The sequence below is a fragment of the Schistocerca cancellata genome, chromosome 4, assembly GCF_023864275.1.
Source record: "Schistocerca cancellata isolate TAMUIC-IGC-003103 chromosome 4, iqSchCanc2.1, whole genome shotgun sequence".
NCBI classification, from domain to species: Eukaryota; Metazoa; Arthropoda; class Insecta; order Orthoptera; family Acrididae; genus Schistocerca; species Schistocerca cancellata.
In genome coordinates, this window is record NC_064629.1 from 539,036,267 (window position 1) to 539,052,835 (window position 16,569).

The following is a 16,569-nucleotide window of genomic DNA, read 5'->3' on the forward strand; positions in this document are numbered from 1 at the left end:
AGAAATCCGATACACCATATATTGATTGACAGGATGGATGTTAGGAGCCAACACAGAGCTGACTGCAATTCAGACCATCATCTAGTGAGAATTAAGTACAGGCAAAGGATCTTACTACTAAGTAAACAAAAAGGCCACAAACAGAAAATTTTTGACCTTAAGAAACTAAAGTCAGAAGAAATACGGAGAGTATATCAGGCAAAAATAGAAGAGGGGATTAAGAACAATACCGAAACATCAAATGAACATATGGAAATAATGTGGGAATGATGTAAGACTGCAATCCTCGAGGCAGCTGGGGAGGTTTTGGGACATGTATGGGCTCAAAGGAAGGCAGATAGGTTTGATGAGAAATGTATGTGAAGAATTGAGGAGCATAACATAGCACAAATGAAATTATTTCAGAGATGATCTAGAGCAAATCTGAATGAATATAATGAGAAGCACCTTGTAGCTAAGAGGATTTGCAGAAAGAAGAAAAGAGCACTAGAAAAGAAAAACTTGGAAGAAATTGAACAGCTATGAGAAGAGAAGCAAGTACATGAAATGTACCAAAAGATTAATGAAGGAAAAGCTGTGTTTTAAGTCAGAACAAATATACCCTAGTGTCTCAAGCAAAATAACCATCAGGCTTAAAAAAAATCTGCCTAATCTTCTGACAACCACCTGTCTGATCTTCTCACAACCAATGTTCTGCCACACATACAACAATATTTTCAGTGTTGGGAAAATGTTATACTTATAATATTAGTTTATAATGCAACAAATGCTCACTTTCATTCCAGTAAGTGATTTATTTTTATAGTTTATTGTCAGAAACATTTTGCCTTTCAAGTGTCACTTTTAGCATTACACCCAAGTGCCAGAAGTTTATTACGTATTTAGTTACTGACTTTTATCCTAAAAAAGGATTGAATTGTTTAAAAATATTTGCACCACTCTTTTCACACACACACACACACACACACACTCTCAGTCACTCACTCACACAAACACACACACATTTTTATTTCATAGAATCCAGCCGAAATCAGAACCCTCTGCGATCTTAAATACATGAAGGTTTACATTACTAAAGTTTTTATGTCTAAAAGTTCTTTGATGCAAAATTTATATCCAAGAATTCAAATTATTATTGCTTTGTCTTAAGTTATATGTTATATTTCAAAATTTTTGTCCAAAAATGTCATTGCTTTGCCATAAAATTGGTTGCCATGAATTCTAACTGTTATTGGCGTGCATCAGTGAAGCATTTCTTAGAAATTATTTGGTCTATAAATAGAGCACTTGCCTGGAAAACAAATGGTTTTGGTATCAAACCCTGGGCAGATGGTGGATTTTTTTGCTCTGTCTTTCACCTAGCATTCACCTCTCAGTGTTGTGAAGATATGCAAGAAACATGTCATGGTTTGCATTCCACATTAAACTGTAGGTCCCCTTTCCTTGTTCAGATAACTGGTGTTGGTTAGGGACACTGAAGTTGCCAATGTAATGCCCAATTAAAAGACCTCTAACATGCCATTGAACCACATGAAATTATTATTATCATGCTTTAAATATTGTAGTAATAGTGTATGGGAATTAATTCAATTTTTGCTGTTGTTGATCTTCTTAAGACTGTAGTCGCATTACAGTCAATTTATTTTGTTAGGAATTGATTTGTTTATAATGAAGGACCTTGAGAAAATGCATGCTGAGACATTTTGGTCATTATTTTAAATATTTTGAAAATTTACAGATATGCTGCTCATGATTCAGACTATTGATTTCTGAGGTATGAAATTTTTTTTACATACTACGTGAGAACCCATGAGATCATGACATTCACATTTTAGAAAGAAAGTACTCAAAATACTAATAAAATTCAAAACAGTTTTTGATTGATTTTTTTTAATTTTATGGCAAGTTTTGATGTATGTGATTATCATTTTATACTATTCTCCTTAAACTAGTAAACAAAACCAATAAAAAGCTTATAGCTGAGACAGGCACCATGAATAGAAGTAAAAACACAATAAAACTGTAATAAATACCACTTGCCACCATCATCATACTTAAAGTACACTGTTGATGACCCTACAATATGGGTGACTTGTGTTTATCTAAGTTTTATTAATTTCTTACATCTTTTTCTGTGCCTATCTTGGCTACATATTTCTTTATGTTTTGTGTACTGGTGTAGGAAGACATACACATTTGATGCTGATACAGTAGACTGAAACCAGTTATGAAATGAAGAACAAATTTTGCATATGTTCAACATTAATTTTATCAATATTGAATAAATTATTTTTTCAAATACTACAAAAGTACAATAAATACACTCATTTGAAAGTTACAAGAACTTCCATTATTCTTATTCTGAATGTTCTACATTGCATATTAATTTCACCCAAATGAATACACAAACTCTGAATAATAATCTGAAGTCCATAATTTTCTTGAGAGTGCTGGAACTAATTTTATTCTGCTCAATAAAAATATTGTTGGTTCAATAAGTGAAAACTTATTACTAAATCTACATTTAAAATTGCCAATGACTACTGGTTTCCAACGTGGACTCAGTGTATGATATGGTAATTGTATATGTTCTGGTATCTTATTACATACAAAATTCTTGTAGATTTGTTGTTGTAAATAACATAATATTTTTTCCATAGTCATCTAATCCTCTTCTGAGCATACAGTTTCTGCAGTAATGTGTACACTAAACATTGTTAGGGGTAGTGAACATATCAGTAACATCAGTGATGTAATACTCTGGTAAATACAAGTTACATTTTCTCTTTGTCCAGAGTGGCTCTGAGTTTGATTATTTAGATTATCTACATCTATATCTACATAATATACTCTGCAAGCCACAGTATGGTGCATAGCAGGAAGTACCCTGTACAAACTACTAGTCATTCCCTTTCCTGTTCCACTCGCAAATAGAGCAAGGGAAAATCAACTATCTATGTGCCTCCGAATGAACCCTAATTTCTCGAGTCTTATCTTTGTGATCCTTACACACAATGTATGTTGGCAGTGGTAGAATTGTTCAGCAGTCACCTTCAAATGTTGGTTCTCTAAATTTTCTCAACAGTGTTTCTCAAAAAGTTGCCGAAGCATCTCCATAAAACTTATGTGCTGTTCATGCTTTCCTGTATCAAATCTAGCAGCTTACCACTGAATTGCTTCAATGTCTTCCTTCAATCTGACTTGGTATGGATCCCATACACTGGAGCATTACTCAAGAATAACTCCCACCAGGGTCCTCTATGTGGTCTCCGTATCAAGCTTTCCTGTATCAAATCTAGCAGCCTACCAATGATTTGCTTCAATGTCTTCCTTCAGTCTGACTTGGTATGGATCCCAAACACTGGAGCAATACTCAAGAATAACTCACACCAGTATCCTCTATGTGGTCTCTGTTACAGGTCAATCACTCTTTCCTAAAATGCTCACACTAAACAGAAGTCGACCATTCACCTACCCTACCACAGTTCTCACATGCTCATCCCATTTCATATCACTTTGCAACATTACACCCAGATATTTAAAAACTTGTCTGTAACCAAACATTGCAGGTTTGTTCTTCCTTCTTATCCACATTAACTTACATTTCTCCACATTAGATCTAGCTTCCATTAATAACACAAACTAGAAATTTTGTCTACATCGTCTTCTATCTTCCTACAGTCACTCAACTTTGACACCTTACCATACACACAACACAGTATCATCAGCAAACAACCATAGATTGCTGCCCACCTTGTCCACCAATTCATTTATGTATATAAAGAACAGCAGCTGTCCTACCACACCTCCCTGGGGCACTCTTGATGATATCCTTGTCTCTGAAGAACATTTTCCATCGAGGACAACATGCTGGATTCTATTACTTACAAAGTCTTTGAGCCACTCAAATATTTGGAATTTATTCCATATGCTTATACCTTCATTAACAGCCTACAATGGGGCACTGTGTCAATATTCTTAGTTACTAGATTCTGGCTGTCAAATGCCTTTAAATTACAATTTATTGTTAGAGACTTTTAGTCTAGAACAGAGTTGGCTACACATTGTGCCATGTCATATGTGTGCTGGTTGTGTGGGCTGAGGATCAACCTGTCGCGCTTCCAGTTCACAGTGCTACAGCCTAACGCAGGCTTATTATATGTAAAATACAGGCATAAATTTTTTTCTGAGACAGAAAAACTCATTGACTGTCACTTTTATGGTGATTACTATTATCAGTGCCTTGGACAGCTTTCAGTAAAATCTATCTTGTACTTTTTGATTACTTAAGACCTGATACCTCTTGTTTGATGTCACTTATGTATAAGCTTTCTGATTGTTATATTGTATTTTTTCTGAAGGAAACGTCTTTTGATTTATTATGCATTAAAGTAAATACTATTATTCTGTACAGTTTTTGCTGATCATGTAACACAGTTAGGTATCCTAACAGTCTCACATAGTAAGAATTCTTGTATTTCTTCCTCAGATGCTAGTGCACAGTTTCTTTCATTGTTCAATAGTTCTAAAACTTCTGGTGCAGTGGTCACTTTTAGTGGCTCAGAGAGGTTAAATTTAAATGAAGCTATGGCTGGATTCCATTCTCCATGGTACTAATTTTTTCCAGTTTCCTTTGTGGTATTCATGGAAATATATTGACTTTTTTCTTTTGTGTCAAGTGAAAAAAATCAGCTGGTTCTTTTAATAGACAGACACAATGATAACCCAAGAACTCCAGATGCAAAACTCATTTTGCATGTATGAAGTTAGAAGCCATTATCTTTCTTATTAATAGTGTATTTTTCCATTTCTTTTTTCATATATTCTGTAAATTGCTTTAGTGTCTTGGATATTATTACCTCCCATCATATCTAGTACAATAATTTCTCTTTCCAGTTGATAAATCTGCAAATGAAAGCAGAATATTGTTTCTCTGACATCAGTAAAGCCTTTGGATGCCATATATACACAATCTTTTGAATAATCCATACATAAAATAAAAGATATCATTTTTTTAACCATAGGAATCTATTGACTTCTTATAATATAACTGGAAAGATAAAAAAATCTACTCACCAGACAATGGTAGGAGAAAACAAATATAAAAATTAAGGAAATGTGCAAGCTTTAGGAGCCGGTTACTCCTTCCTCCGGTAGAAGGGTTGATGGAAGAGGGATGAAGGAAAAGGATTGGTGAGGTCCAGGAAATGGGGAGAGTTGCAAAAATCACCAGATCCCTGCATCAGGGGAGACTTACCAGACGGGATGAGAAGGAAAGGCTGATTGTTGTGGACTGCACCAGACAACATTTGAAGGAAGATTGGGTAATAAGCAAGACAGAGATTACTGAGAGATCATGACACAAGAGTTAATAACAGTGGAAAGCTAAGTGTATTATACTTGATAGATGACATGGAGGGCAGGGAAAAATAAAAAAATGAAATATATATAAAACTAAAAGTGGAGTGTAGAAAGGAATAGTTACTGAAAAAAATTCTGAGACCAAAGAAATTAATCTAAATTAGGGCCAAGTTGACAGGGAGAACCAAGGATATGTTGTAACACCACATCCTATTTGTGGAGTTCTGTGAAATGTGTTGGTGGGATGGTGGGAGGGGGAGGGGGGAGGGATCCATATGACACGTGTGGTGAAAATGCCACTGAGGTCACAACTATCATGTTGTAGAGAATGCTCTGCAACAGGATATGGTGTGTTCCCAGTATACACTTTGTGTCTATGCTCACTTGTTCTAAGTGATAACTTGGTGGTAGTCATATCAATGTAGAAGGCCAAACAGTTTTTACATAAGAATTGGCACACGGCATGTGCCATTTCACAGGTGGCTCTCCCTTTGAAAGCATATGTTTTGCCAGTTACAGGGCTGGTCTAGGTGGCCGTAGGGGGATGCATGGGGCAAGTCTTACAGTTGGGATGGTCACAGAGGTAGGAGCTACAGGGTAGGGTAGGCAAATGGATGCAGAAGGGGCATGGGGTCTGACTGGGATATTGTGGAGAGAGAATGGGGTGGTTGGCAGAGGGAGGGGGGGGGGGGGGGGGGGCAAAGCCTATTCTAGTTGCGGTGGGCAAACTGTCAAGTGGAATGGACCTCCTTTCAGGGCATGATTTTAGGAAGTCACAGCCTCATTGAAGTTGATTAATACATTCAGGACCAGGATAGTACTGAGTGACATGAAGTGTACTCCTATGTTGTCTTTTGGAGGGCTTAGCAGTACCAAGATTGCATCTTGTGGCCCAAGAAATCTGCTTTTTAACTAGGGTCATTATGTCCAGTGAAGGCCGAAAATAGACTTGTGGTGCACTACTGTCAAGAGTCTGCATCTGAATAAATGTCTTGAATGCCAAGGCTGGGGGTTGGGAAAGTTTGACGTGAAAAGTATGGCAACTGTCAAAATGTAAGTACTGTTGTTTGGTAGTTGGTTTAATGTGAATAGAAGTGAATAGCTGACCCTTGGTGAGGATGAGGTCAACATCAAGAAAAAGAGTATGCGATTCAGAATAGGAGCCTGTAAAATTTAATGTTGGCAAAGATGTCATCTACAGTGAGTGCAGGCATTTGCCTGCAGGGTAATAGTTACCATTAGAAATTAAAATTGTAGAGCATCCAAATTTTCATATAATATTTTCTTTATTTTTACATGTTTCACTCAACCAACGCAAGCATCTTCAGAAATTACATAGCCAAGAGTCACATGTTACAGAGATCAGACTATGTATAGCACCTGTATAAATATTAAAATCAATTTTAATTCCTTTTTTCAGCTCTATGTAGTTAATATTTTTAATATAGTAGCTGTTTACTACCTGTATTTCCAGAGACATGTTGTGTTTTTGTTTTTAATTTTTTATTACTGTAATATTCAGTCTCCAATTTCTTGGATTATTGCCCTCTTTTTCATTAGCTTATAGTTGTACATAGTGAAAGATGGACATGGACTGTGCTTACTGTGTGCAGATTAATAAGGAACTGCCTGCTGTGTGGAAATAGCTAAAAGCAGCTGCCCTTAGCTGTAGTGAGTTTGAAGCTCATAGGTGAAATCCTATAGCACCTGTGACATTGTCTAGAATCATAAATTCAGCCACATCTTCTTATGCATTTTATGTGGCTGGTTTATCTTGATATGAAGTCAAACAGAAGAAATAAGAGCACATGAAAATCTTTGGACCAAAGTCAAGATCTGGGTACTGAGTTGATGACTGTAAATCAACAAATTTACAATAGCTAGAAAGTGAGTTCTTTGCCTTTTGAGAGTGGACTCAATGTTCTTAAAAGATCCATAGAAGTGCATGTAGTTGGTAGAGCAGTCATGGGGATGTCCAGTAATATGCTAGTAAATGTAGTCCTTTATGTAGCTTGCAGTATAGGAAGCATGGCCAATGTGTCAGGTGTCTTGTCTAAGATATAGAGGAGATTTTTGGTAGTTGTTACAAATATCACTGGAATAACAAACTACACATTGTGGTTTATGTCAGCACAAATGATAACTGCTTCCAGCTTTCAGAGACAATTCTAGGTTCTTCTAGATGGTTGGCTGAGGTGGTAATGCTAACTAGCCTTGCCTAAAAGATGGAAGCATAACATGTGACTTTCAGCATAATTCCAATAGCTGATTAGATCCTCTGATTTGGAGCCAGGAAGAGTGTCCACCAGAAGCTGAAAAAACACTGTGATGACTTCATAAACACATATATTAACATTTTCTGTCAGATAGAGGTTTTTTAGGATGTTCCTTAACAGGTCAGGAACAGAGTACATGCAAGTATGCAAGTATTCCATAGACCCAGTGATTAATTTCATGCACTATTTGGAAAGAAGATCAGATCAGCCACCATAAGACAGAGAAGAACATTCATCATTGTAGGTCACAAGGAGAAAATGTTGAATACAGGTTTATCCATGATAAGATCATAGAATATTTCACTTACATAAGTTGACCATTTCTGCATAGTGTTAACTGAAACAAAATCTAAATAGCAGAAACATGATAAATTGTTGTTTCAATATGCCTCACAAGGATAGGAGAAGTTGATCATAAATGCGTAGTTTATTACACATTCCAAATTCAAAATAGTTCATGTGAAAGTAAGTGTCAGTAGGTTCAAATGTGCTAATTGGATGCTTTTGAGGACCACATGCTACATGTAGTTCTAGAATGCCTCAAGGAAAACTTAGAAAATGTTGTATATAAATTTTCTGAGCTATAAAATGGAAGATCTTCACGTGATTAGAACAAGTGACTCATATTATACTAAACTGTTTATTAAAATTGTATTGAAGAATTAGATAATGAACACACTAGAGAAACATCAGAATTCATAGAGCTGAACTTTTCAATCCTTTTAACATAAAGGAGGGAATCAGAACCAATAAGTGTTAGAATATTGGTGATTTTACATACTAAAAGCTATGTCAAGTGAGGTGCATAGATAATTCAGCTTAGTCAGTACAACAGGGATCATATTATTATATTACCTGAGCAGGCAACATAAGACATTCATCTCAGTGGCTGGAAATGTGGAGTATCAATAAATAAAATTCAAGAATACTGCACACTCTCCTTAATGTGAGTATGTTCAAAGCAAAGTGATGGGAAACTGAAAAGATCCTCTGTGGTTGAATATCCATGTTAGAGAGTTACTATGAAAGCAAAGAAAGCTTTATTGCAGATTTAAATGAAGGAAAAGACTTAGTAATCAAAGGATGTGAATGAAAATAAAATGAGTGCAAGGAAAAGAAAGAAGGAAGACTGGAGTTTAATATCTTGTCAATAATTAGTTCATTATAACTGAAGCACAAAGCTGGATTGGAGAAGGATATTGGCCATGTTCTTTACAGTGGAATCCTCCTGGTAATTGCCTCAAATGGTTTGAGGAAACTGCTAGAATACTTAAATCTGGATTTCTAAACAGATTTTTGAAACTGTCCACACAAACGTGATATGAAAGTAACAGTATCTATAACCTAACAAAAAATTCTGTGTGTCTCAGTATTTAAGTCAATAAATGAATCCAGTCACTCAGTAATCATACCTAAACTGATATGAAGGATGATACAGAAAAGTGTAAAATACTACATAAAAATAAAAAATAAAAAAACTAAATAAAAAAATACTAAATTCCATCTTCCAAAACAGTTTCACTAAGGAACACTGTAGTGTGGTTTTCTCCTTTGAATCGCTGCATGAATTTAAAAATGACAGTTACTGAGACAAGTGTCATGGGGTACAACATTGTTTAACACCACTCAACTGAGGAAAAGCAAGCAGTGATAATGGTATACCTGCATGGTGGGAAATATGTGTACAGTATTTGGAATATCTTACTTACCTTCAAGCAGCTTTTTATTCTAAGTTGCTACACTAATGAGCAATTCCAAACTATTGAGTAAAAGGGCACAGGTCATTCACATTTTCTAATAGACATGGATAATGGCATCCAGGTTGCTACCATATTCCTCAACCTCTTAAAGGCATTTGATACAGTAACACACTCCAATCTAGTGAATGAAATATGACCTTACAGAATAACAAACCACATTTAATAATTAGAAATAGTCACAACTGTTAAAAATCTTGGAGTTTTATCTGGAGTAGTTTAAAGTGGAATATACACATAAAATTACTTGTAAGAAAGGCAAATAATAGACTAACATTCAATTTAGGAATCTTAAGAAAAAGGCTTCACCCACAAAAAAGTAGCTTACAGAACCTTTGTTTAATCAGTTTTTGAATATTGCTCCTTTGCTTGGCATCTTTACCTTTAGTAGGAAGAATTTATAGAAAAGATGAAAATGATCAAATGAAAAAGTATATTTATTTAACAAGCATAAGAGCATCATAAAACAGCTCATCAATTCCTGTGGATGACACTATAAGAGATATGTTGTGAACTGCTAAGCGGTTTGCTCTTTAAAATTCTGTGTGTGTATATTTCAGTTAAGGTCAAACAACAGATTACTTTCTTGTGTCATGCAGGATGAACATCCATGATACAGAAAATATTTAAAAAGGGAAACAAAACAATGCACACATGTTATCTGTATTGTGTGTACTATACATTTACAATTAAATATGTTAAAAGTTGAATTTTTCTCATAGTTAAAATGTAATGGTGTCCTCATGCTTACTGCCATACGTGCTGATAGATCCTACTTAAAAATGACAATCGAAGCATGATGGATTGGATGTGTCAACATATATAACTCCTCATGCTAATAAGGATGAGGACAATATTACATCATTGTTATAAAGATAATTCAATCTTGCCATATTTCAGTGTAAATTTATGCCACATATGAGCAAGGTAACATGCAGTATAGCTTTTTATAAGTTTACTTTTTGCAATTAGAGCAGAGATGAGGAAGATATACATATGAAGTGTTATAATAGAATATATGATTTCATATTTGTGTAGGTGAAGAGAAAGGTATACATTCAGAACTGTCATAGTTTCTGCCTAAGCACTACTTAGTTTTTTTATGGATTATTTGCAATAAGTTTCATAATGCATTGCCAATTTGTAGACTTTTCTGTTTTTATATGTTTATAACTAACATTTCTCTTATAAATTTCAGATGGTCATATTCACTCTTTGGGTGGAACAGATGATGGAAATTTTCTTGGGTTTTTAAATCGTGTCATTAATTTGGAAGAAGCAGATCATGAGACAATGCATCTTCTAATTTTTCTTATGATGCAGTTTCTATCCAGAGCAGACCAGGTATACTGAAATATGCTACATTATATTCTGTTGTAAAATTATATATCAAAAGAGTGATATTTGTCATTTGTCTTTGAATTAATTATCCAATATCTAATATACAGGGGTACTATACACTGAAGTGATAGATGTCATGGGATAGTGATATGCGCACATACAGATGGTGTAGTATTGCTCACAATGTATAATAGGGCAGTGCATTGGTGGAGTTTTCATTTGTACTCAGATGGTTCATGTGAAAAGACCTTCAAAGTGATTATGGGAATTAACAGATTTTAAACACTGGATCCCTTTGACATTCCATTTTGGAAATTGTTAGGGAATTCAATATTCCAAGATTCACAGTGTCAAGAGCATGCTGATAATACCAAATTTCAGACATTACCTCTCACAATGGACAACACAGTGGCCAAAATCCTTCACTTAAGATCTGAGAGCAGGGCATTTGCATAGAGTTGTCAGTCTTGACAGACAAGCAACACTCCATGAAATAATTGCAGAAATCAGTGCGGGACATATGATGAATGTATCCAAAAGGATAGTGTTGTGAAATTTGGTGTTAATGGGCTATGGTAGCAGACAACTAATGCAAGTGCCTTTGCTAACAGCATGGTATTGCCTGCAGTGCCTCTCCTGAGCTCATTGCCATATTGGTTGAACCCTAACTGTGGCCTGGTCACATGAGTCCCACTTTCAGTTGGTAAGAGCTGATATCAGGGTTTGAGTGTGGTACAGAGCCCATGAAAGCATGGGTCCAAGTTGTCAACAAGGAACGTTGTAAGCTGTTTGTGGCTCCATAATGGTTTGGGCTGTGTTTACATGAAATGGACTGGGTTCTCTGGTCCAGCTGAACTGATCATTGTGTGGAAATGGTTATGTTTGGCTACTTGGAGACCACTTGCAGCCATTATGGAGTTCATGTAATCAAACAACGATTGAAGGTCGCAATTGTTCATGACTTGCTTTGAAGAAAATTCTGGACAATTTTAACAAATGATTTGACTACCCAGATCACCCAACATGAATCCTACTGAATGTTTATGGGACATAAACGAGAGACCTGTTTGTGCAAAAAATCCTGCACCAGCAACACTTTCACAATTATGGACAGCTATAGAGGCAAAGTGGCTCAATACTTCTGTATGGGTCTTCCAAAAACTTGTTAAATGCCATGTTGAGCAGCTACACTTCACAATGCAGAAGGAGGTCTGACACAATATTAGGAGGTGTCCTCTGACTGTTGTCACCTCATTGTAAATGATTCATTCATTTTCAAAGTTATATAGTGTACAAAGTATTGCATGTACAAATGTGACTGATGTGTGAATAGATGTGCAAAATCATTAAGTCTGCATTGTGCCCACCAGTTGAAATTATATGTGCAGTGCCTTGCCAAAATGGTTACAAAGAAAGACAAGAGATTTTGTGTGTTGAAATATGTGAGGTGTATATCTGTTACAAAGATGGAGTGTGCAATAGGAAGAAATTATGGGAAAGAACCTCCATGTAAAGAGAACATTCTGCACTGGTGTCAACAATTTTAAAAATTAATCATTTTCTCTGTAAACAGGTAAGTACTACTTTGCAATGTGTACCAGATGCAACAAGGGATAGGTTGAGGGAAAGTTTTGCATGCAGTCCAAAAAAACCAGCAGTCCACACAAACCACAAACTTGGAATACCATTGTAAACTGTGTGGAAGATTTTGTGATGGTGTTTACATTTCAAATTGTACCATCTGCAGCTTGTGCAACAATTAAAACTGTATGATTAAAACCAATGGCTTCAGTTTTGCATTACAATGTAGGAAGTGCTTGAGGATGAACTTTTCTCCTCCAAGCTGATATCAAATGATGAAGAAACCTTCTATTTATCTTGAAAGGTTAATTGCCACAATGTCAGTGTGTGAGGCACTGAGCAATCTCATGAAATTTTGATGCATGAACAAGATTTGCTGTAGGTTAATGTGCAGTGTCACAGATGAAGGTGTTTGGTCCATTTTTCTTCTGTGACAAAATTCTGATGGGTAGCTCTTACCTTGATATGTTGCAGTTGTGATTGTTTCGACAACTGACTGCTGATTCTGAAACTCTGATTGTGGAATCCTCTTCATTGGGGCAACAATGTTTGTCACCACTTACATGGTAAACTTCTGTGTTACTGTACTGGCTGTAGTGGTGAAGATGATGTGACTGTGTTCCTTGGCCCCCTGGCTATAAGAAGTGTTTTACACCTATGGAGGGGAACAAGTGCATTAAGAAATTTCCTGGCAGATTAAAACTGTGTGCCAGAGTGAGGCTCAAACTTGGGATCTTTGCTGTGAATGAGGAGACCTTCTGTTAAGTTTGGAAGGTAGGAGACAATGTACTGGCAGAAGTAAAGCTGTGAGGACAGAGCATGAGTTGTGCTTGGGTAGCTCAGATGGTAGAGCACTTGCCCCCCGAAAGGCAAAGGTCCTGAGTTCGAGTCTCAGTCCAGCACACAGTTTTAATCTGTCAGGAAGTTTCATATCAGCACACACTCTGCTGCAGAGTGAAAATCTCATTCTGGAAACATCCCCCAGGCTGTGGCTAAGCCATGTCTCTGCTATATCCTTTCTTTCAGGAGTGCTAGGAGTGCTAGTTCTGCTTGGTTTGCAGAAGAGCTTCTGTTAGGTTTGGAAGGTAGGAGACAAGGTACTAGCTGTGAGGATGGGGTGTGAGTCATGCTTGGGTAGCTCACATGGTAGAGCACTAGCCCGTGAAAGGCAAAGGTCACGAGTTCGAGTCTCGGACCAGCACACAGTTTTAATCTGCCAGGAAGTTTCATATCAGCACACACTCTGCTGCAGAGTGAAAATCTCATTCTGGAAGTACATTAAGAGTTACCTTGTTTGAGATACTATTACATTCTGTATCCAAAAACATTTGTTCATTGCAATAATAAAAATTTAAATTGGAAGAGTTACTGTATATTCCTTATGTTGTCTTCATGAAATGCATTTATAAAAAAGTAATAGGTCTCATTAAAAATATGAAAATTCCAAACTCCATTATTAAAGAAAAATTGTGACTGCAATCAAAGAGTTTGTATTCTTCTAAAATCATTTAAAATGAAAACTGAGAATAATATTTATAGTGCATTAATTGTTCAAATCAGTCAACACCCTTATCACATATATAAAGCATCTCTGAATCAATTATAGAACATTACCTGACTTACTGTCCATTAGATTCACCTTGGGTGAAAGTTGTAGCCAGTTAGAATCTGTACCAGCATCACTCCTGTTGACATTGTTCGAATTTTACATAAAACTGAAGTGAAAAGTATGACCAAAACACAGAATCTATATTGGCAAATGTCTGATCTACAGGGCTACTATAAATGATTCATTCATTTCCAGAGTTCTATATTTTCTAAAGTGTTTCATGTACAAATATCATTTATGGAGGGAAAGTTTCCAATTCACTTGAAGACAGCAGAAATAAAACCATGGGTAATGAATATGAAACAGGAAATGATAGACCTGTACCACTCCTGTCAGTCATACAAAAACATTTGAGATTATACTCAAAGACTCATAGCCCTTCTGATGATATATAGGGTAATCAATAAAAGGTAATTTGATTTGAAAACGATACATGTGCCAGAGAAGCAAAAACAGATATTACAAACCCCTAGCACTTCTCTCACTTATTTTTAAAAAAGTTTGAGCTTATGCACAAAGCGTCATACCAGTGCAGATGGTATATGGTGTAATCAAAAAAGTTAATTTGATTTTGAGAATGGTAAGCGTGCCATAGTACTAATCATAGATGTCCTTGAGATTTCCATAAACAGCTTAGACTAAAGAAGTGAGTAGTAATATTTATGTGTCTCACAGATGTATCTGACGGTATGGATGACTAAACATTAGTACAAATGTTAGCCATGTAAGGTATGAGGGAAGCAGAAGAATAAATTTGATCATATCTCAAAAACAGGGGCTAATACTCAGAAATTTTAAAATCACCAGCAAAGAGGATAAAATCTAAAGCGAAGACACTATGCTTCTCAGCTCACAGTGACCCATACTTGGCCTAACATTTAATATATTAAACACAGATCACATGTCAAACATTTTTAAATATGACAATATTGTTACTTACAGAGATGAAACAACTCCTCTTTATTTCTCTGCCCACAAGGACCAGTACTTGGCCCAATACACAAATCACATGTCAAGTGCTGTTAATTATGGCAATGTTGTTACTTACACACTCTATTATTCAAGGATAATAATACTGAAAGTTTGGAAATAAATAGTTCAGTCCAAATATTTACAGAAATAAATTTACATAATAACACTAATAATAATCTTTATTTAAATGTAATTTAAAAAAGATCAGAATGAAAATACTAGTATTTATATTTTATGAATAGAACAAACTAGATTACATTCTTGAGTCTAGACTTGTGCAACTGGGTTCATCTGAATTCTGTGCTTGAAATTAAACTGCAAGAGGACAGTTGGCTACCACCAGCATTGGCTGGTGTGCATGTTTATATTTTACACTGATGACCATACAGAAAAAAAACCATATATACTAAATTCCTTAGGATAATAACTGATGAAAGTGTAAACAGGGATAGGCACACTGAAAATCTAAGTGGAAAAAGCAGCACAAACTTATATGTTGTGCACAAACTCACCCATGTAAAACACATATATTATCAAAATGACATACATTCCACTAATTCACTATGGTAGATTATGTGCAATATATTTATTTGAATTCTTACACTGGACAAAATTTAATATGTTCCTGCTATTCAACATACTGAGAAAGAGTAGGGCTTGAGTTAATGATCTTGCAGTTCACTTGAAAGAAGATACAAACTGGTTATCCCACCAATTACAGATACTATCTGGATCCTACACTGAATTACTCTATTGGCACTTTGAGCAACAGAAAAATCAATGGGCTATGGACTGCTTTAACACTTTTAAGACTGGCCTCAGCCACTGTGGTGTGGGCAACTGGTCTGCTGTTTGTAACACATTTTCTGAAGAACATTGATTTGTAATTCTAAATGCCATGAATTCATGTGATGTGTCATCTGTGTTGATGAAATGTAGATTGCCTATCTGTAAAAAGTGTAATAAGAGATATTGACATTAGCAGATATACAGACTGTTTTAGTGACTAATGGTTTTACTCCAAAAAGAAAAACCTTTACACACCGTTTTTAAATATAATTTGCCTGAGTTTGTATTTTTCGAAACACTGATACATACAAAGAACTACATTACAACTTGGACACCACCAAGATATTTCTTTTCATCCTGTTTCTCCCTTTGATCTCTTACTGGCAGATGAAAGTAGCCCTTCAGGTCAAAGTAGTATGGACTGACACAGTGCATCAACATACAATATTATGTTTTTTGAACAGATAGGTCGTATTTTGAACGCTACATGGTAGCACAATGCAGAGAACCATTCTTGTGCAGACACATGATTACTGATAGAGCAATGGCAGTAATTAATTTTTACACACTACACAAGCCAGATTTGGGCACTATACATCTAATCAACTGCCACTGAACAAGTACTTCTTGTGTTCCATCTCGAATATGTTCTAAGTATTAACACCTCAATCTACATTTCATTTGTAATAGTGTTTTGCTGAGTTATCATTGAGCTTTTGTGTTGTGTATAAACTTTGTTGGTCACTGGATTGTCCTAAGACAGTGAACTGTTGCTTTTGGACACAGTTACAAATTGGGCACATTTGGGAAAATTTGCCAGAGACAAGCTATCTGGTTTTCAGCCGTTATGTGTTCTGTGCATCTGAAAATTATGTACTTGAAC

The 16,569-nt window shown here is 35.7% G+C and overlaps 1 protein-coding gene across 1 annotated transcript in view; it reads left to right on the top strand.

The window, feature by feature from the left end:
• The window catches only part of LOC126183377 (protein unc-79 homolog), an 852,060-nt gene that overhangs the window by 383,148 nt on the left and 452,343 nt on the right, over positions 1-16,569 (top strand). Inside the window, 1 exon segment of the mRNA XM_049925310.1 lies at positions 10,593-10,738. Within this exon segment, the coding sequence (XP_049781267.1) occupies positions 10,593-10,738 (146 nt within the window).